The sequence below is a fragment of the Cebus imitator genome, unplaced genomic scaffold (assembly GCF_001604975.1).
Source record: "Cebus imitator isolate Cc_AM_T3 unplaced genomic scaffold, Cebus_imitator-1.0 Scaffold143, whole genome shotgun sequence".
Classification (NCBI taxonomy): Eukaryota; Metazoa; Chordata; class Mammalia; order Primates; family Cebidae; genus Cebus; species Cebus imitator.
This window is the reverse complement of record NW_016107458.1, coordinates 4781129-4804727: the sequence shown is the minus strand read 5'-3', so window position 1 is coordinate 4804727 and position 23599 is coordinate 4781129. Positions and strand designations below refer to the sequence as shown.

The 23599-nt window shown below is 36.9% G+C and overlaps 1 protein-coding gene across 1 annotated transcript in view; it reads left to right on the top strand.

Moving 5' to 3' along the window:
- The window catches only part of EFEMP1 (EGF containing fibulin extracellular matrix protein 1), a 63821-nt gene extending 43829 nt beyond the window's left edge, over nt 1–19992 (top strand). The window contains exons 5-11 of the mRNA XM_017542362.2: nt 4877–4999; nt 8788–8907; nt 9878–9997; nt 11939–12058; nt 15891–16014; nt 16099–16294; nt 19361–19992. Of these exons, the coding sequence (XP_017397851.1) occupies nt 4877–4999; nt 8788–8907; nt 9878–9997; nt 11939–12058; nt 15891–16014; nt 16099–16294; nt 19361–19522 (965 nt within the window). The 3' untranslated portion in view covers nt 19523–19992. The remainder of the gene's footprint in view (nt 1–4876; nt 5000–8787; nt 8908–9877; nt 9998–11938; nt 12059–15890; nt 16015–16098; nt 16295–19360) is intronic.
- The last annotated feature ends 3607 nt before the right edge of the window (nt 19993–23599 follow it).

The window sequence follows — 23599 nt, the reverse complement described above, 5'->3', positions numbered from 1 at the left end:
AAGGAGGCCAATGGTAAAGTGGCTCCTCTTAACAAACATGAACACCTGACCTTGACCTTTTTTCCACTTTACTCCATTTATGAGATTAAATCAGTTTGATTGAGAAAGCTAGGTATAATACGGTTTTAAATCTACACAGATCAACAAGTATCAGCAACTTGAGTTTAACCACTACCATTTCTTTAACCACAAGAATTCACAGGATAGCACCACCGAATAACACTTGCAAAGCATGCACAGTGTCCACACAGAACTAGTAAAAATATGGTTATTTTACTCCAGAGATTTATAGTCTGGAAACAAAAAAGCATATTGTAAAGAATCTGAATACTTTAAAAACTCTGTGTGTTATTGTTGAGGATACACTATTTTAGAGATGGAGAAACAAAGAGAAAAAAATTGATACCATGACCCTAGATTACATGGGGAGTGACAGATTCGAAATAATTTCAGCCTTCTTTGTCCTATTACTAACGCACTCTCATCACTAGTCAACAGTGACTTATTCAGAAGTAGTTCTGAATTCTTTCTTAAACCAAAAGCAGCACAAATTAGAAAAGTCTAAATGGTACTCAATACCATTCAAGGTGCAGATAATTTTTGCCTGTGAAAATATGCTGAAGGGACTCCATGTCGTGGTAAGTTATCAAATTATGGAAAGAACATTGCAGAGATTAAAATGTTGCATAAGAGAGAGAAAGCAGCATGAGTCAGGGGTTTGGGAAATATGAGTCAGACTGAAGGGAAGGAGCCAAAAACATAGAGAATGAGGGCCTAAGCAGGGACTTAATGGACACCACAGAGATGTGGACATAGTTGCCCCCATTAACTTTGAGAGAAAATCAAATGTGTGGTTCTCTAGACTTGGGGGTTGGTGTGACAAAGAGGCTAGAAGTGAGAGCTGAGCAAAGATTAGCCTGTGTTATTTAAAGCAACTAATGGTGCCAAAGTCAGCAAGAGAGGGACCTACAATAGTATAAATCACTAGGAAGGAGCATGTGGGCACATTTTTGAAAAATGAGGGAATCACCAAATATTGCCATTAGCTATTCTTAATGTATTAGAATGATGAAATGTGTTGTGATATTTTAGGAAGCACATTCTATTATTTTGTTCTTTGGTGATGTTAGCATTAGGCTCTGTCTACATAGTTCAGAGTGACTCCCCATGTTGTTCAGTTGAGACTCTCTAAGCCTGCCTTTAAGACTTGAATTTTGCTCACCACAGAGCTAGCATTTCGTGATCCCCTTCAACCAGGCACTGCACTAGGCTCCTCACACAGAGCCCCTACAGCTGTGCTGACTCCATCTGTCTGCCATTCTTCTCATGGAAACCAGTTTTGTCTTATCAACATTTTCTAATGTTAGCTGCTTTCTGCCTAGAAACAGCCTCCTTTTCCTGGCAACCCATGCATCTCGTTTTCTTCAAAATGCAATGGAGAACTCACTTCCTTTGGCTAATCATCCATGGCTGCCCACTGCTGATTCTGCTTTATACCTCATAGCCTCTGCACTCCTGGACTCAATTGCTCAACATCATTTTTCTTTGACTAACATCTTGCTGATTTTGCTGTGTTTCTCAGATATTACCTGTTACTTTACTTTATACATTTTTAGCTCCATTAGGTAAAACACTGATCCTACTTTTCCTGAAACTTTAGGCACCAGTTCTCAGCAAATGGTAGTAACTCGTTTACCCATTTCTTGAACAAATACTTATTGAAAATTCACCATGTTTCATGCACTATCCAAGGCACTGGGAATATGGCGGGGGTGGGGAGAAAGTAAGATATATATCCCCCACCCCCACCCAAAGAGCTTGGGACCAGGTCCCAGGAAATTTATTAACTGACTGCCTGAAAAACCAAGTGAGCTTAACTGTTAATGACAAATTATAATCACGAAAAAACAACAACAAAAAATTTCTCCCTATAGTAATTTGTCCTAGGTTATCAGGAAAATCATGGCTGACCTGAGTAGTTTCCTTTATAAATAAAGCATTGCTTTTGCTAATGCAGATATCCTCCCATATAAATGTAGGAAACTGATTTTTCTTACACACCATGGAGATATCTACGAAAGGCAGTGTTTGCACTATGGGGAGTCAGGAGCAAGTAGAGGACAGTGGGCTGTCATCAACACTCCTGAGAGAGCCAGCTTTTCCATAGAATCTGCCCAGGGATGGATATTCTGCCTTGAGTTTCTGACATCATTGTCCATTTTGGTAATTTTTGTATCATAGTGAACTTTCTGATATTTAAGACAAATGGAAATGCATAGAAGTAGAAAAGCAAACATAATAAATTTAACAATGTGTAATAACTTTATATGACTTCGTATAGATGTGTAAATAAGCAATTCCAGGATCTCAAAGTATAATTTTCAAAATAATAAAATTGTGTTCTTTAGATAAACAAATAAATGGACATTATAAATGAAAATAGGTCAAAGAAATTCAATCTGTTTATAGCCCCTAGCATTAGATAAACTGACAACAGCAAGGGAGAGGATAAGTATTTTAAAGTATAGCTAGAGAAGCCATAAATGGAAATGTAGTTAGTAGCCGCTTCCTGGTCACAGAGGTCACTTTTTTGGACGATTTTATGAGTCCCAGTAAGTAGAATGTGTAATCACCAGTCAGTCCTAGGTGAGGCAAGTCTTGTTGCAGCTTTGTTTAGGTTTTGGTAGTAAAAGGGAAGAAAAGTAGTGGCAGTGAGCACAGTAGTATTTTATTTGTTTTTGTTGTTGTTTGTTTTTATTAAATTAATTTAACTCACCTAATATTTGTATTAAATAATCCCCTCAGAAGATGTCATTCTTAAGAAGGAGTAGCGCAAGTTTTTGTGTTTAAAATCTATGTAATGATATATTAATTCCACTGGAAATGTTAGCCTATTTATCAGACACTAAGACATGAGTGACAAGAAAGTAGGAAGGAAGTCATAGGGCATAGGTTGTAGGAATGCAGTGGGGTGGAGGCAGTTTGCAGAGAGATGTCAAAAAGAAAAGCCTCAGTCACTGCTGAGGCCTCCCTTAGAAAATGCAGCAGCCAGCCCAAGGCCTTGATCTTCTGCCAGAGGAAACTTGCCACATCTGAATCTAACATTGCCATACCTCTCAGGACTGTTATCACTGCAAATGCTGGCAAATGTTCTTGACATAAAACAATAGAAATTCTGCTGTCATTTCTGCATTAATGAGTCATAAAGCTCTGAAGAAACCCCAATAGAAAGGTTTTCATCAAGTGCATCTGAGAAAATAATAAAAGACACAAAAAACAGCAGATAATGTCAAAGCAAGATTGTTGCACCATCGCATAGTACCTAGAAAGGACAGTTTGTAATCACTGATTTGAAAATAATACTAGTAGTAATTATAATAAATTTCAAAACAAAGTAACAAAAACCTTAGCCAAAACTTTAAAAGCAAGTTCAAAGAATTACGTAAGTGGATGCTTTATAGATTATTATCCAATAAATAGCCATACATCATTCAAGTGTTTTTCATCTCCCCTCCCTTTTTCTTATGGAAAGAATCTCTCTTATCATTTCCACACCCAGCTAAGTGAAGTTGATTTCTGAAGACAACCCTTTTATAATCTCAACTTCATATATTATTATACTGCATACTGTAAATGCAGCAGTCCCCCTTGAAAACTACAGAAAAGTGAAAGGCAAAACAACCCTAGGGGCTACTCTGAGATTCTTAGAGGGAAGACAGAAATCGGGTAAATTCTAGTTACTGATCTACATTTTCTTCCAAAATACTACCCTGGGTCTGCCACAGTGATGATCTAAGACCCCTGAGGCAGATTTAAGGAGTCTTAGATCATCACTCTGGTAGACCCAGGATAGTATTTTGTTTTTTATGCAAAATTTGTCATCTAGGAATCCCAAGTTTTAAGATATTTTTTAATGAAGCTTAGAGTGGTTATTGAAGAATGATGAAATTATATGATCCTTTCTTGTGTGCTACTTAACTTCATAATATGGATTTGAATGAATATAAAGGTGATATAGATAAGGTAAAATTAATTACTGTAAATATGAATGTACACACACAAATTTATATTACCTTTTGATCCCAAAGAAATTTCTTGTAACTGGTTTATTATGCTATCACTGAGCGTTTACTTTTCTAGAATTGTAACCTGCATACTCCTTAAGGTACATTTAGTAAATTATTCCCAGAAGTACACTGCTTTGAGAAAATGTGGATTTTTAAACTACACAGGCTAGAGGAACATGATTAAATTGAATCCTTTGCATGCTGAAATTTGCAATGAAATATTTATACATACATGTTACTCTGCTGTTTGCAAAAACAAATAGTGACAGGGAACATACAATATTAAAGTTTGATTACACCCAGTTATTGGTCAGATTTTTAGAAATTTGTCAATGGAAATTATCTCAAATATAACATATTTTTGGATGGAAAAAGCAAGCATCATATAATCTATTTAAATTTTTTAACATACAAAACAATACCCTATGTCCTAATGGCTGCATCCCTGTCTAACAGAAGCACAGAAACATCTCAGGGAAGGATTCATGCCTACCAAGATAGTGGTAGGTGATGGGTCAGCGGATGAGGATGGTGTGAGGCTTTAGCTGTATCTGAAATGTTTCTTAACAAAACAAAGTGAGCTGAGACCAACATGGCAAATGTTAGCATTTGTTAAATTTGAGTGGTACACACTGGTATTTGCAAAATTATTTTCTGAACACTTGAAATAATTTATAATTTTAAGTACTTCCAATGTAACAACATTATAAAGCTTTAAGAATAAAGTAAAAACTTAAGAAGTGGCAAAATGGAGGAAATATCAACATTCTCACAACTGACAATTCTTTCTGTTTGTGTGTCTCTGACAGACATAGATGAGTGCACTTCAGGGACACACAACTGTAGAGCAGACCAAGTGTGCATCAACTTACGGGGCTCCTTCACATGTCAGTGCCCTCCTGGATATCAGAAGCGAGGGGAGCAGTGTGTAGGTAAGTACCACAGTGCAGTGAGCATGGTCCTGTCTTGAGTACCTTGACTGTTTCAACCTCAAGCATTCCAATCAAAGCAATCAGATTTCTTTGGAGAATGGTAGCCAACAACTGCCTATTCTTTTATAGACTACCCATCCATTTTTACACTAACAAGAAACAATTCACCTTACAGGTTGAGCCTATTCTGGATAACAAAGTGTTGATTAAATGTTAGACGAAGCAAGAGCAGATATTTGGGGTATGAATGGGACCATAAAAACAACCAAAAATAATTTTAAATTCGCTGTTCTGGGGGCCATGGCACTAACACACTGGTACTGTGGGCTTCGTTCACCATTAAGTGTCGCAGAGCACAGCACAGCACAGCACAGAGAGCAAATGGTGGAGTTGCATTCCAAGTACCACCCCCAGCTCACTTTGAGACCCTGAGCAAGTTACTTAAATCCTTTGTCTCACTATGTTCGTTTGTACTGTGGAGATAATACTAGTCCCTACTCCAGAGCTCATGTAGGGAATACTTAGAACAGTGCCTGTCCCTGTGCAGTAAAGCAATACGCTATCATTGTGTTCTGAGTCAACAGATGGGTATTAAAGGCTGTTTATGCTGCAAGCCTTCGTAGGGTACCAGGAGTACAAAGCCAAGTGTTCAGCTTATGCCTCTGCTGGAGGGCCTTAAGAGCGTGAGCTCTCTGATGGCAAGACCAGGTCAGCTTGTGTCACTGTGGTCTCCCCAGTCCCTGAAGCATGCCCACCACATGATGGAGGCTCTATGTGTGTGTTTTGAGTGAATAGAGAAGAAAGTATGAGGAAGCCAACTGGCAGATAGTGAAGTAAAATATAACACTGTGGGCTTAATCATGTGACTCAGCAATAGGCATGAAACTCTAACTCCCTCTGTCCATTTATTTACATACCCCTTCTTACCACAGATCAGTGAAGAAGCCTTGTTTCCTCTTAGGAACAGAGGGTGAAGATATGGAGACAGACAACCAGCATCAGTTTTCATCTGAGAATGTGAGCTGTTAATGTTCACATGTCAACACTGAGTTTCTTGTGGGCCCCAGCCCAGTTCTGCCTGCCATAGGGCTGTGCCTAGATGCTGGAGTTAGTGCCCAGCCTCTGAGGAAGGCCCAGGGTTTGCTGTAAATAAAGCTATGGTTTAAAAGAAGAATGTGTGGAAAACTCCAGCGATACCAAAGTTTTGCTATTGTGTTAGACAGGAAAATAAACATTTGAGGGCATCAAAAGTACAGAAAAAAGAACTAATCCAACTTGGTGTAGGGTAAATCAAAGAGAATCGAACATATGGTCATAGCCCTTTTAATTTGGTAGGAGGAGATATTCCTAAACTCAGATGTAATCGTGTGTCTTCCCCTCCTGCTCCCCTCACCGAGAGAATCAAGTTTACATTCCTTGACAGAGCATGAAAGGTTTTGCTCAATCTGATCTTTGTCCAGCTCTGTTGCATAAACACCTTTCTCTCACCAAAAAAAAAATTACACTCCAGCTTTATTCCACCAGTTCCCTACACACATCACACAGTGTTGCTTACACTTTGGTGCCTCTACACAAGCTCTTTACAGCACCAAGAACATTCCCTCCTGGCAAACTCTTATTTCACTATCAAATCCTAGCTTAGGGTCACTTTCTCTGGGAAGCCCACTATGATCTACCCAAATATAATTAGTTGCTCCCTCCCCTGTGCCAGTACTTCTCAAATTATGGTAAAGGATACTTTTTTGTAAATTTCCAATCTGTGACGGACCAATACTTCTATAAAGTACAACAAAAATGATGTTACAGTATTGCTATGTCTAAACATGTACTCTCAGTTTCTGTATTTACTCATTGCAGACTGGTCCAAAAAGTCCATGAACCAGCAGCAGTCAGCAGGCCACACCTCGAGTAGCATGGTACTCCCTTTGTCCCACACACTCGTTTCTATTGTTGATCTTACCATCCCATGGAATAATTTGTTCCATGCCTGTCTTTTATACCAGACAGGGTAGAACATATGTATATTTATTATCATTATAAACTTGCAGTGCCAAACACAATGCTAGCAAATAACAATGGTTCAATGAACGTTTACAAGTTGAGAAGACACGCATCATTTATTCACCAAATAGTTATTGAGGGCTTACTGTGCAACAAGCATTGTTATAGGCTTTGGGATAGTAGTAAACAGAGCTTACAAATTGATAGCCCTCATGGTGCTATTAGAAAGTATAATACCATTCATACGAATTAGCTATCAATACTAGCACCTGACGATAGTACTAGACTAGGAAGCACTATGCTAAAATTGCTCTTAATCAGTGTGAAGTTTCAATTCATTCAAATAATATTTATTGAGCACCTACTATGCCAGGCCCTATTCCAGATCCAACAATGAACAGAAAAAAAAAAAAAAACCCTTTACCTTCACCTCAAGGGGAAAAGACAGGTCTTATTTGCCAGGCATTATAGTGAGGGAGACAGACAAGAAGCAAATAAACATGTAACATAATGTTGAACACTGTTAAGGGCTACAAATAAGTCTAAAGCAGGGTAAGGGAATAGAGTAGAAGAATCTATTTTATATTGGTGGGAGAGTGGTCTCCCTGAGGAGGTAACATTTGAACAGACACCTGAACAAAGGGGAAAAGCCATGTGAATACCTTCTTATCATTTATTTCAACATTCAAGTTGAATCAGATGTATCTTGCAGCTTATTAGCTCCCATTTATGTTTACCTGCTGTGAGCCAGGAACTTTGCCTACATTATGACATGTAAGCCTCCCAACAATTTTACTTACAGAAGAGGAAATAGAAGTTCAGGAGGTTAAGACCAAGCTAGTAATTGCCAGAACAAAGATTCAAACTCAGGTTATCCTGAGGCCACTTGAGTACACTGCCTCCCACAATTTTAGTTATTAAAGTACCAAAAGAGCCCAGCATAAAGGTTTGTTTTGTTTTGTTTTGTTTTGTTTTACCATAAGGCAGTGCCACTAACTAGCATTACGTTGTATATGCATAATTGTTGTTTTAAATTACACATGCCATGTTGGAGTTGTCACAAAGTGTAGAATCATGAATTAATGAAATTTTATTATGCTTCTAAGATGCTAGTCCTACTCTGCAAGTTCTCAGTTGAGCATTTTATAGTTGAAAATATTTATATGAGAAGGACACAGGCTGGAACACTTTACCAAAGTGTCAGAAGAGCACTCTCAAGAGGTAACTTGTTTAGCATCCTATTCTTCCACAGTGTTCTTTTATTGGATACACAAAAACTTCCTAAGATACACATGGCAAAACTTGCTATCTACATCTTGCAGAAGAAAAAAAACAAAATACTAAATGTATAAGTGACTTAGCCAAGGTCACCATTTGAGCACAGCCCACAACTGTTTCCTCTCTTTTGCGCGGCACCATGCACTTTAGTAGTTCTTTTTTACTTCTGTAGTTATAAATAAGCTTTTGACTCCCCAAACTGACATCTTATATATATGTGTGCAATAGTCTTAGTTATTTTCTTTTCTTTAAATCTCAACCCATTCACCAAGTTTATTTACCACTGAATGGCATGAACACTGAGTCTTTGTTTTTAACGTCTTAACTACAGAATACAGACAAAGTATATTTAAAATATATATATTCTAATTTTAACAAAATAGAGATGAAATTATTACTTTTAAAAAGAGATTTTTCACTAGATAACACTCTACAGAGAATTTGAAAGCAAACAGCAATGCTAATTCAATAATTTGGTTCTCTTTCTGTGTGTGTGCCTGATAACCTAGACATAGATGAATGTACCATCCCTCCATATTGCCACCAAAGATGCGTGAATACACCAGGCTCATTTTATTGCCAGTGCAGTCCTGGGTTTCAGTTGGCAGCAAACAACTATACCTGTGTAGGTAAGCCTTTTGAGAACTTGCTGATTTCCGTCTTCACAAAAGGAAACCCCATGCCCTGTTGCAGTATTTCCAGTTTTCTATGTTCTTGAGTAAATAGTTTCCATTGACTTCCCTTCATCAATCATAAAGCTTAAAAGATGATAACCAATCTGTGTCTTAAAACACATCAAGATGTGAATGGAAAACTTCTTAACTTTGGTTTTAATTATCCTCTGCGGATATATCAACAAATTTAAAACTACAAATCAATTGATAGACACACACCAATTAGTCAACAGTGAGTGATATGATGCTGAAAGTGCCAAAGGGGTAACTACAAGTTCAAGTATATAAACTTTCCATTGAAAGTGCATCTGATTTTTACATGCTGCTTCTCCTTTTTCAGAATGCAATGTCATGGCACACAATTAAAAGATTGGCATGACATGGAAAAAAATCTAGTGTAGGAAAAATGCCTTTTCACAATATTTGCAGTGCTTTAGAGCATTGCAAAACTCCGTATGGGTCTCAAAGGCTTATGTTATAATTGTAATGGAATTTAACAGAACCCATTTAAAAAGTAATAAATAGCACAGATAAATCTTCAGTACAGCATGTTGAGAGACCATATCAGTATGTGTCTTAATATCAATTATTTATAGACTTGGCATTTTGTATCTGAGCAACAACAAAAGAAAATAGATACTGGAATGTATATTTATTAGAAGCATTAAATTCCTTTGGAAAGATTAATCAAACATCAAACTAACTGTCATTCCTAGAAAAAATACTTTGGTATTTCCAAGAGATGTATATGACAGATGGTAGAAGTTGTTCCAACAAATATGAAACCTAAATGGATGTTCTGCAGTGAGCTTCTGCAGGGCAAGTAATTCAGCTAGGGAATTACTCACTTAGCAGATGACATAGGTACAAAAGAGCAAGGATATGTTTAAAGTCTATATATATATTTAAAAAAAACTTTTTTCAGATATAAATGAATGTGATGCCAGCAATCAATGTGCTCAGCAGTGCTACAACATTCTTGGTTCATTCATCTGTCAGTGCAATCAAGGATATGAGCTAAGCAGTGACAGGCTCAACTGTGAAGGTAAAAATCTCCCCAAATAGTATGGAATAAGAATCCAGTTCCTGGGACTCCATGTTTGGGTACCCTTCCACAAACACTCCCTTCGTGGAAGCTGTTTTCCTCTATCCTGGATTTTCCCTCTGGAGTCCCTTTCCACACTCTCTTGTGGAAGCCTGTCTTCCCCTCCTAAACTCCATCTTTCTCTCTATCCCCTTCCACTCAGTGTGGAAGCTGCTTTCCTCTCCCGGACTCCATCTTTCTGGGTTCTCTCACTCAGTGTGAGGGTTAGCTGTTTCTTTCTCTCTCCTTCTCCTGTTTCTCTCTTTCTTTAAATAAATCACTTTCAAAAAAAAATTTTAAAAAGAAAAAGAAAAAAAATTAAATAATAAAAATAAAAATGAAAGAGTCCAATTCCTGTGATTGCTGTTGTTTTATCTGATTATGTACCTGTTTCTAAAAATAAATGTTTACTCTTGAGAATTCTGTTCTAAAATCCAGTTAATGTAGTTCAGTTGTTACACTGCCTTTTTAATATGTTACCAAGAAAAAGGAAAAGAAATAAAATAACTGAAATATTAGGTGCAGGCTGGATCTAATAATTAGAAAGGGCGCTCTAGCATGTTGCTTCTCAGTGTGTTATCCATTGACCAAGAGTGTCAGCACCTCCTGGGAGCTTATGAGAAATGCAGAAACTCAGGCTTCCCACCCAGACTTCCTGAGTCCAAATCTACATTTAACAAAAACTCCAGTTGACTGGTGTGCACATTTAAGTTTCAGATTAGCTGAGTGAATGTCAAAACATTAAAATAAAAAATCAAGAGATCTGGCTTCTGGTCTTATTCCTGCTGCTGTGTGACTTGGGCAGATTTCTTAAGTTGCCGGGGTTTCACTTTCCATGTGAACAAGAAGAGATCCATTTAACTAAATTGATGAACTTCAGAGTCCATTGCATGTGCATATTCCATTGTGTAATTCAAAAGGCATTAGACACCCTGAGGGGAATGCCACAGACACTTGATGTCTCCGACCTTCATTCAGCTTTACACAAAGTTCAAACCTCACTGAGAGAGGCCTCACATCATGCCATTACGCGCAAAATTGAAAGAGGCTACCTCAGGACAGCTGCCTCTGCCCTTCTGAGTTAACGGTAGGGATATCACTATTCAGAAATGCGAAGCATTCTTCCCCTGAAGGCCAGCTCCTGCCAAGCTGTCATTCTGGAAGCTTGCAAAGGTAGGGTACTTGGAGTTCAAAGCTCAGATGAACTTGGCGTCAAAGTCACCCAGTTTCTGAGAAGACAAACATGAATGAACTCTGCATCCTGGATATTTCTGCAGAATCTAAAATGAAGAGCGTCAACCACAAGCCAATTCATTCAGTCTGTTCAGCTAGTGTAGTTAGGTCCAGGATTAGCCGAACTGTCAGAAATGATTCAGTAAAACTCCTGATAAGAAAAGCTCTTTCTGCTGTGAAATTATAGAGGGAAATAAGCTGATATTGTTAGAATTTGCCTTTGAGCTGCTTATAAAGTTTTGTATTTCTATTTCAGAATTTGCAATATTTTTACTTTTTTGAGCTCACATCAAAAGTATATTACTTCCCCCTGGACTGTTGAGCAGAAGAAAAATACATACATACATACATACATATATACAGAAGTGAAACCCAGGCAACTTAAGAAATGTGCCCAAGTCAAAACATAGCAGGAATAGACCAGAAGCCAGGTCTCTTTACATATACCTATATATACACACATATATATATATAATTTTTCCTCATTAAAGTATAAATAATTTTAATTATATATAATTATTTTAATGTTATATAATTTTTTATATAAATAATTTTCATTATATGTGTATATATATAATTATATATATGTGCATGTATATACATATAAAACCAAAGTAGTGGTGCATAAGCTTTTCAACTCTGTGTCCTTGCTCTTGTCTGTTTCAACAGACATTGATGAATGCAGAACCTCAAGCTACCTGTGTCAGTATCAATGTGTCAATGAACCTGGGAAATTCTCATGTGTGTGCCCCCAGGGATACCAAGTGCTGAGAAGTAGAACATGCCAAGGTAAGTTTATTATTTGCATATACGTTAGGTATTTAGTTTTAACCAGGAAGAGCCGAGAGGAAGTTACGAGATTCTCCCATAGACTTTCATTTTTACCGCTTTGAATATACAATGTAAGCTCGTTTTTCCCCTGTCCATCATAAAATATACATATCTCATAAGGAGGCAACTCTATGTTAACACTGACTTTCCTTGAAATTCAGAGTAATCATTTTTCCTCCTTAAAAGGTAAATAATTTTAATAAAATATTGATATTCCTTCTAATCTACATAACCTCTTTGAGATACATCTTCAAATCATCCACCAGAAAAGATTCAGTTTTTAAAATGTTTTACTTGTGAGTTTGAGTTTAGAGCATAAGCTTAATATGTGAGTTAAACATATCTCAATCCAGTCTCAATTGTCTTAAACACCAAAATTATAAATTGGGTAAGAATGTAGATGCTGAGAAAAGTCAGCCTATATGTAGTAAAATGTGCTTGAATATCTTGCAGAAAAACTAACCCCAAAATAGCTAATGACCTGGATCCATTTCAAAATAAACATTCAGATGATGTTCACACCTATTCATAAGTGGAAGAGGCAGCTCCCTACAATGGTATGATTTCAGAGTCTCTCAGGAAGATCTAAAAAAAAAAAAGAATTTGCATCCTAACTCCGATGTTGCATGTAGTTGAAAATCTTAAGAGAGAAAAGACTGTCAGATAAAACCAAAAATGTAGAAAATCCTGGAAAAGCTAGTACAAATGCTTAAATTTATACAAAGCAACAAAAGAATGAAAAAAATGATGGAACTTGAGGACAGAAAACTTGTTTGAATTTCAGCTCCACTGTATTCGGTCTGCACAATCTTGAAGAAATATCAAACTTCTCTGAGCCTCAGCTTTCTCATTTGGAAAAGGGAGTTGTGGAAATTTAGTGGAATGACATACATACAAATAATTTGTAAACAATAAAGCCGGTAGAAGTCAAAGTATTTTTATGAAATTTACTTCCCAATGTAAGTGACTAGTAGTAAATCTTCTGTAGAGAGTCCTTTTTAATCAGAGTTGGAGCAAAGGCATAAGGACAATAAAGATCCTGTTAAGAAAAGAAAAGATCAAGGAAAGGAGACACTGAGGATTCTCAGTCTATATCATGATTTTACCGGAAAATATTAATTCAGAGGAAATCTATGACCTGGGATTTTATAATATGCACACAATTATTCAACTAGACTCCAACCACTGAATATGAACATAATCAGAATGTCGTTCATTGCACAATGAACATCTTTATAACCCTTTCCGGGTTACTAGAGACTTTATAAATGTGAATTATGGGAAAACATTGCATTCCAATGGTTTTACTTACTGAAACTTAATTGAGACTTTCAACATGCATATTACATACAAGAAAATGTTAGTGAGATGTCTTAACAAATTTCTCTGGAGTCTTTCAAATATCTGTGTTTCTGATCAAAAATTGATTTGATGCTCAGCGAAACACAGAAGCATATTAATGCACAGTGGGATCCTACCTGCCTAGTCTGTCTATCTAGAAACATTTATATCTACTGTAATTAAAGGTGAATATGCACTAAAATTGCAAGAGGGGGATTCATAAATGTTACATGTTGAAGATATGCAGCTTTAGAATGCCTGGTTAAGCCAAAACATTTTTTGTGAATAAGACTTAGCATTCTCCTAAAGTATAAAGCAATTGCTTTCCCCCTCTGAAATCATTCCTTCTGAGCCTTGTCCACAGGAATAAAATGAAATTGAAAAGGTTTGGATTCTTAACTTTCTCCAAAACACTTATTTTGGGAATGAAATAACTTTTCTCATTTCACAGGCCTATACAAATGAAAACTGTGTGTGTGTGTGTATGTGTGTGCATGTGGGGGTTGCAGAGACAGAGAGAAAAAGAATACACATACACATAGACACCTACTCATCAAATATTTTGAGAGTATTAATTTCTGAAAAGTCTTCCAGAATTATTAAGGTGATGATTATGCTAGGCTCTAAATTACTGGAAGTAATAAATGAAGTTATAAAGTTGTCTTTTGCTTCTGTTGGACTCCATGTAACAAAACAGTATTAGTTTTCCCTGTACCTAAACAGCATCTTTATTTTTCAAAAAAGTGGAAAATATTGAAAGCATAAGTCAATTCTGATTTCATCTGAAGAATCTGTTTTCTTTCTTAAGCCATAGCCAGTCCAAGAAGACACATTTTGTAACCATCTCTTGGAGACTACCTAGCTTTCCCAGTTTCCTCTTGGGTTCCAGATAACTTTAGCCAGTTTGGAAGCTAAAGTACTTTTTTTTCTCTAAACTCAAGGCATGTATTACTCTTAGAGTATACGAGCTTGATTGAGCCACTAAACCCTTGTGTGTTTTTACCCAATATCAAGTGAAAATATCTTTCTCACCTATATCCACACAGCTTGTGGTAAGAGCAACTTAGTTCAATTTAATATTTCTTAAAAGCCAGGTGCTCCATGGCATTAGTGCTAGGTGATGAAAGGATTAAAAGATGGGTACAACAGCCCTAACCCTCAAGGAGTTTACAAGCTAATAGAAGGGTTAAGATAGACATGCAGATTTCAATAATGGAAAGCAAAAAGCAATAAAGGCCCTTTAAAAAGAACACCAGGTATGAGAATTCAAAAGAGATCATACCCCAGCCCATGCTTGGCTTACAGCAAGGATTCAGTAAATTATGTATGAAATAAGTAAATTTATGAATAAAAATATCTCATTGTAGAGAAGGAATGGTTCTGAAAAAGTTTACATTGAATAAAATATAAATCACTGTTCAAATGTAAGGGAGACAGAGTCATAGAGATGTAGATATTAATTTTATTTTTATTGTTGTTGTTGTTATAAATGTAATGGCTGTCTAGTAAAACTGTTCTCTTAGATGTCATCTGGAGGCTTCTGATTCCCAAATCTAAAGTCAGCCTTTGTCCAGCCTGACATAAATACAGCCCTTCTTCCCAGGACTCTCCCTCCAGCTGCTTTGGCACTGCCTCTTCCTGGGTTGTCTCCCTCCACTGACAGCCTCTTCCTTAACTTCCTCTTCTTCCTTACCGTCCTAAAGTTGCTATGCTTTATGAGGAGGAACACTTAATAGCTTCACTTCTTGTGCTGTGCTTTCTCTGGAGAGTATAATCCACTCCCAGCACATTAACTAGCCACCAGCATGCTTCAGCTTACTGAAACCACATTTCTAGTCTTTTCCTCTCTCCCAACCTCCTGAAAGAGATGATAAGTTGCCCTCCATAGTTTGTGCTTGCTGATTTCTCAGCGTGGAAAGCTTTCCCTGCCCCAGCCATGAAAACTGCATCTAACCACCACCCTTCAAGGCCACATTGAGATGCCTCTTCATTCCTTCAGCCTTCCGTAATCCCCCAGGCAAAATTATGCAACTCTGCTCCAATCCCCCAGTATACTTATCTATCTCTTCTTTAATTCTGTTTTATTTTCTAAGTAACCATACACATATTCCCTAAAGTATAATCTCCCTGAGGACAGGAACTGGTGTTTTTTTAACTTTTATACAAGCAGAGTCAGTGGTTAACATTGGGCTTTGAATTCAACAGATGAACAATAAGTACTTGATAAAATATCATGAAATGACACGTGTTAATCTGTGTAGAGTGACTCAACTCTATCTGTCCTGAATTCAATGCAGTGAACACCCAGTCTGGTGTCTAAAAGCAGATCGAACACAGTCCAGATGCCCACACACCTCCTTCCTTGCAAACAGAATCTGCCAGTTATATGATTTAATTAGATCAGTTCATTAGTTTAGTTAGTAAACTCTTTGACCCTACATCTCTACAGATATAAATGAGTGTGAGACCGCAAATCAATGCCGGGAGGATGAAATGTGTTGGAATTATCATGGCGGCTTCCGTTGTTATCCACGAAATCCTTGTCAAGAGCCCTACATTCTAACACCAGAGAAGTAAGAAAAATCAGAACTTTTGAAAGTGAAGATTTTCTGGTCTTACCAAGCCAAACTGGTGACTACTTTTGTTTGTCTCTGCAGCCGATGTGTTTGCCCAGTCTCAAATGCTGTGTGCCGAGAACTGCCCCAGTCAATAGTCTACAAATACATGAGCATCCGATCTGATAGATCTGTGCCATCAGACATCTTCCAGATACAGGCCACAACTATTTATGCCAACACTATCAATACCTTTCGGATTAAATCTGGAAATGAAAATGGAGAGTTCTACCTACGAGTAAGTATCCTGAAGGCAGCCTTAACTATTGAGAAAGATGGGAGTTGGTTGTTGTTGTGTGGTATCCACACAAGGAAGGAGAGCAAACATTTAAAGGGTATTATGTGTAGGCATTTTTACATTCACACCAAAACTAAAACCTGTAAGTATGTGAGAAGTGACCCCAGCTTCCTGCAGAGTATGCAAACTTCTTGCAAACTTCTGGGCTGACAGTATGGAGTCACCTCCCAATCTTTTACTGCCTATGTGAAATCTACTTTCTGAATTCTGCCATTTCCCTCTCACACTGTCTCCTGGGTTATCTTTGCTCCCTCATATAACTATCTCTCTTCCTGTAAACTGGCTCCCATCACTTCCCTGATCCCTTCAGTGGCTTCTGAGCTGGTCTCCCTGACCCCAAAGCCTCAGCCTTCCAGTCTCCCTACAAAATCTCAGCAAGTTCATTTTAGGTTAAAATTTGGACATATTTTAAATACGGCTCACCACTTCGTGTGAAAATGATGGCACCCTACCAAGCAGTTTGCAGAGTTACGGTAACTGTTTTATGCTAAGGTTGTTATTCATCCAGTTATAATTTTCTCAAAACTCCTTTGGGCACTCTTTATTTTTAATCAGATTTTAAAGTCAGTATTTCATTTTGAGAATACGAATTAAATTGAGAAATTCATCCTTGTGGTACAGTTTACAGATATTTAATGTTTACCCATTTATCCTGTTTTTTGATATATTAATTTCCCTTATAACTCCAGAGTTATGTTATTTCTTTGCCAGTAAATTTTAAAATGATTAATTTCTCATGACCAACTTCTGAAAAGAAACACCCAATGCAAAATGCAACCTATTACAATTATTTTTTCTAATAAAAATGAATATAGTTCTTTAACATTTGATATTTTAAATTTGACATATATTTGCCATTTATAAGAAACTTCCACTGAATGAATTTTACACAGTTGAGATACTACCAATTAACTGATTCTAGCCTAAACAAATAACATTATTTGTAACCCCTGGTAATAAAGTGGGTTCATCTCAAAATCTTTAAAAAAAAATTTCTATTTTGAACTTTTAGCCATAATTTAAGAAAATAAAGTTCCAACATGTTTTATCTTTGCAATTAAACATGGCACTTTTATAGTTATTTATTATTCATATCAGTGCATTTATTGACTTGATATTTTCAAATAAGAACACAGAGTTTTTCTCAAGTGAAATCCTTATTCTCATGACTGATATAAAACATTGCCAATTTTGCTAATTCCAGAGTTAAATAATGTTACATTATTCGAAAATTATTTAAAATAATAAAAATAGACATTTCAAGACTATTTCTTTTCACATAATCAAAAAAGTACTTGGATCAAATCCTACAGAGTTTCTCCACTAAAATTCTACTTGTGCAGAGGGCATTGAAATGCATGCAAATCAACAGTAGATTAATTAAGTTAATTAATTAGGTTGTTTAATTAGATTAAGCACCTACTACATGCTCAACTCTATGCTAGGTGTCATGAGGAATTAAAAGGACATGTAATGCACATTTTCTGATTTCAAGGAGCTTTAAATATTACTGTGCAGCAAAAGTTAATATCTATGAAAATAGAAAGAGGCAATTTTATGCCTAATTCCATGGTCCAAATACATCAAAAAATCAATGTGGGCTATCAAAGAAGGTTTCTTGATAGTCATGTGTCTGGATGAAATGATTCAGATTTGTGAAAGGATGCATGGAATATAAAATTTTATTTATATTCCTTTTGGGAAAATACTGAGAAAACTATCTTCTCTGGAACAGAGAACATATTGTAAAGAAAGTATATGAAATAGAAGGTTGAATATCCAACATCCCCCGGGCCCACTCCTCCAGTGTCTCTGCTCCCTTACTGAGACTTACTGTTATTATTCATAGCCCTATCACCACCTAGTCTATATTCACTAGACCTTGTCATCCACTAGATTGTGAGCATAATGAGAGCAGAGGCTGTGCCTGTCTGTTCACTTTTCTATCCTCAGAACATAGAATGGTACCTGGCACATAACAGATGCCAAAAAAAGTTATAATGAATAAATTAATTCAATAAACGCCTTCAAGGTGTTGTTATTACCTACAACTATTGCTTACAAGAGGTACGCACCATGGAAGATCCTGGAGACACAACAATGAATAAAGCCAAGCCAGTTTCTGCCCCCATTGAAGCTTGTGGTCAAGACATTGAACAGTGATCAGAAAGAGGTTGACTGCTGCAGCAGAGGGTTGAAAGCTGCTCATGAGTATACAACAAGCAGACCTAACCAAAGCATTATCTCCCTTGGTTTAATATCCACCCATTGAGGTGATTGCTAAATCCTAATCCATGACTCTATCCCTTGGTATTCAGACTTACACATCCACTTACCCACCCCTCCAACCTCATCTCCCTCTACTCACAAGAGGGAGTATTCATTTTTCGTCAAAATGAAACTGCACCCAGTTCTCCTGAACACATTATTTTACAAAACTTTCCTTTATCCCTGGTGACTCTCCTCAGGTTTTCAAAAGCTTTCCCTCAGTGCTTCAGGGCTCTTTCTCTGCTTCCCTGTATACATACACCTTCACGTATCTTCATATGTGCCTTGCATAACCCCACATATCTTAGCATTTACCACATTCTGTTTAAAAACTGTTTACATTTCTCTTTACTAACCAGAATGTAAACAGATGCACAATGTCAAGTAAATGAAAAAGGACAACTTTGTTTACAAGTTCAGAAATTATCAGATTCTCACTTAAGCTCTAGCCTCTGTAAAGACCACAACTAAAAGTGAGGAAAAATGTTAGAGAGGGAGGAATCAAAAACAAAGAACTATTTTTAAAAAGCAAGTCCTTGAAACTTGGAGCTAATGACTGTATTAAACAATGGATAAGAACCGAGGAGAGTTGAAACCAAGAAGGGAACAAGTAGTGGTTCTTATATATCACCCTCAAAATTCTCCCCCTAATTCTTACAGGAGGTATACTAACAAAGCACAGAAACTCCAATGGAAGAAAAATTATTCTCTTCCCCTCTCTTTTTTCTTTTATTTTAGCAAACAAGTCCTGTAAGTGCAATGCTTGTACTTGTGAAGTCGTTATCAGGACCAAGAGAACATATCGTGGACCTGGAGATGCTGACAGTCAGCAGTATAGGGACCTTCCGCACAAGCTCTGTGTTAAGATTGACAATAATAGTAGGGCCATTTTCATTTTAGTCTTTTATAAGAGTCAGTCACAGGCATTTAAGTCAGCCAAAGAATATTGTTACCTTAAAGCACTATTTTATTTATAGATATATCTAGTGCATCTACATCTCTATACTGTACACTCACCCATAATTCAAATAATTACACCATGGTATAAAGTGGGCATTTAATCTGTAAAGATTCAAAGTTGGTCCTTATTACTGTATGTAAATTAGACATTAATCCACTAAGCTGTTCTTCTTCAAGAGACCTAAGCATACGCTCTCTGGTGAAACTTGGATTCTTTTCTATAAAAGTGGGACCAAGCAATGATGATCTTCTGTGGTGCTTAAGGAAACTTACTAGAGCTCCACTAACAGTCTCATAAGGAGTCAGCCATTGTAACATTGATTAGCAAGCAAGGGTAAGAATGAGTTTTTAACTGCTTTGTAAGAAAATGGAAAAAGTCAATAAAGATATATTTCTTTAGAAAATGGGGATCTGCAATATTTGTGTTGATTTTTATTTTCATGACCAGGCTAAAGGTGGTTCTTTATTACGTAGTAATAAATCATTATTGTACAATATGCTGGTTTCTGTAGAGTATTTTGAATTTTGTCAGAAATTTTAGATTGTGAATATTTTTTAAAAAACAGTAAGCAAAATTTTCCCAAAATTCCCAAAGTGAACCAGATATCCTCTAGAAAATTATTCTATTGAGAAATCTATGGGGAGGATATGAGAAAATAAATTCCTTCTAAACCACACATTGGAACTGACCTGAAGAAGCAAACTTGGTAAATGTAACAACATCCCTGAATTCAGGACTTCCACAAGATGCAGAACAAAATGAAAAAAAAAAAAAAAAAATTCACATTAACTTTATTTGTGATAAGATTTGCTTAAGGAAAAACAAAAAATGAAAACATGCATGGAAGGAAGATATTTTAGTGTTTAAGAAAGAAATTTGGATAACACCTACCTAAGCTGCTGAAAAAAAAAAGAGTTTTCTCCTGAAGAAAAAAAAAACAAAAAAAAAAAAAAAAAAAAAAAAAAAAAAGGTATTTCACAGGAGAAGTTTTAATTTCTAAATAAAATTTAAATCCTAACACTTTAGTGATTTATAAATAAAATTTCTCATCTTTGTGCCTGAAGCTCACAGAGGAAGAAAATGATGATAGTTCTTATTTCTGGCATCCAGAGTGACAGTGAACTTAAGCAAATTACCCTCCCTCCTACCCAGTTCTTTGGAAGATTTAATACATCTCCTTATTTAAAGTGTCACTGCTTCACTTTGATGTATCATATTTTTAAATAAAAATAAATATTCTTTTAGAAGGTCACCCAATCTTTGGAGATTTTTCAGTGTAGCCAATAGCCCCCCATATAATTTTTATATCTGGGGAAAAAACATCAGTTGTAGGTGCCAGTGCAAAGCCTACCGTTAAATTTTTTTAAATAAATAAACGGAAATGAGGAAGCAAAAAGACAGTTAAAATCATGCCACAAAACAGGTACACGGCCAACTTTTTCTGACATCTGGTGTCACAGCATATAGGAATAGCCTCTGTCTCCAGGTAACCTTGCTGCTAAAACAAATATCTTTCAAAGAGTTGACTAATGTACAGGAATTGCTAAAAAGAAAATTCACCAAGAGACAAAGGAACAAAACACAAACTTGTGTGAGCGTAGGGGTTGGGCTCTTAAAGGCTGAAAGGGCACAGAAACAGTGGAGAGAACAGATCTGACCAAGGGAGAACACAGAAGCAGCGTCAACAACCAGCCACAACACAGCAAGACTGTTGAATTCATTCCTCTCACCCTGTCTCCATGATTGCTTACGGTCGGGATAAATTACAGCTTGATCTAAACACTTCCATTTTTAATCAATCTAGTGATTTTTCTGCATATGAAAACAGCTCTCAATTGAGAGCTGGGAATAGCAACAGTTAGAAAAAAAAATGCCTAAGACCTTCTTCCAACACATTTTTCACTCTTAAACAAGAGGACCGGTCTTGTCTATAGCTCCCCAGGGAATTGTAGAAGAAACAGGAATCTCTGAAATGTTTATGCTAAGCCCTGGCCCTCAATTTCTACCTCCAAATATATATATTCTGGGCCTATGGAAGTCATTAACTGCAGACAAGATGTTTGCCCTTTTATCCCAAAGCCTAGTCCTACTCACAAATCACAGACACATGGAGGGGGTTGACACTGAAGTTTCACTGAGGCAATTTCTTTGTTTTCTTGTGATAAAATTTACCATTTTAGACATTTTAAAGTGTACAGTTCAGTGGCATTGAGTACACTCACAGTGTTGTGCAAATATTGTCACTATCTAGTTCAGGGGTCCCCAACCGCTCCCCCAACAACTGCAGACTGGTACCTGTCCATGTCCTGTTAAGAACCAGGCCGCACAAATAGTCTAGGGTGTTTCCTAGACTATTCACCCACTAGTTTAACTGCCTAAATTCACCCATTTTAGTTTGGTTTTTGACTAAGAAAAGTAAGGAGGTAAGCGGTGGGTGAGCATTATCACCTAAACTCTGCTTCCTGGCAGATCAACCCAGCATTAGATTCTGATAGGATCATGAATCCTACTGTGAACTGTGCATGCAAGGGATCTAGGTTGTGTGCTCTTATGAGAATCTAATGCCTGATAATCTGAGGTCTGAGGTGGAACAATTTCATCCCCAAACCATGCTCCACCCTTACCCATCCCCGACCCCATCTCTACTCTCACCCATGGAAAAATTGCCTTCCACCAAACCTGGTGCCAAAAAGGCTGGAGACTGCTGATCTAGTTCCATAACATTTCATCATTCAAAAATAAACCCCATACCCATTAACAGGCACTCCCATTTCCCCTTCCCATAAGCCCCTCGGAGTCAACATTAATCTACTTTTTGTCTATGGATTTCCCTATTCTGGACATTTTACGTAAATAAGATCATACAATAATAAGTGGCCTTTTGTGTCTGGTTTCTTTCACTTAACATAATGTTTTCAAGGTTTATCCATGTTACAGCACGTGTCAGTACTTCATTTCTTTTTCCAACCGAGTAATATTCCATTGCATAGATCTATGACATTTTGTTTATTCATCAGTTGATGAAATTCAGTTGGTAAACTGTTTAAACCTGTGATTATTCCTTTTCAATCTTGAGTGTTGAAAAGTAATTGTTTCCTAGACTATTCACCCGCTAGTTTAACAGCCTAAATTCACCCATTTTAGTTTGATTTTTGACTAAGAAAAGCAGCAAGTAAAAAAATTTTTTTTAATTCATGGAAGCAAAAACCTGAAAAAAGTTTTGAGGAGCTAACACATGAGTTTCTTTACAGGTGCAGTCATCCTCAGTAAACATAAATATCTCCTGCTCTCAATTTGAAATTGAAAATAAATATCATGTCTAAAAACAAATCAAAGCAATAAGACAAAATTCCGCTGTTTTCAAACTACACATGCCTCCTTCCTTTCCTCCATGAAAATCACTTATTTAAGCCTGTTCCCATAGATGAAAATTATGGAAATAATTTATTGTCATAATCATTTATTACTGTAATTTTTCTCAGCATTTATTGATAAACTTGGAAGGTAATTCCTTCCAATGTCTACTAGTGTGACAGTATAGAAGAACCAAGAGCCTAGCCTTTGTTCTAAAGTAACCAGCCAAAAGATCTTGGGGAAGTCAACCTAGCTTCTCAGTACATTGGTTTCATCTATTAAAGTGGAATGTTGAAATAAGGTGTTCTTCCAGCTTTAGAAACCATATCTAGCACAGGTGTGGTGGCCAGTGCAGCTGGATCACTTGAACAAGGACTTCGAGATCAGCCTGGACAACATAGGAAAACCCCATCTCTACCAAAACAAACAAATATTAGCCAGGTTTGGTGGCATGTTCCTGTAGCCCTAGCTACTTGAGAGGCTGAGGTGGGAAGATCGCTTGAGTCCAGGAGGTGGAAGTTGCAGTGTGCTATGAGTGCACCACTGCACTCCAGCCTGGGCAACAGAGTGAGACCCTGTCTCAGGAAAATTCACACACACACACACATACACACACACACACACCCTGTCTCAGGAAAACACACACACACACACACACACAC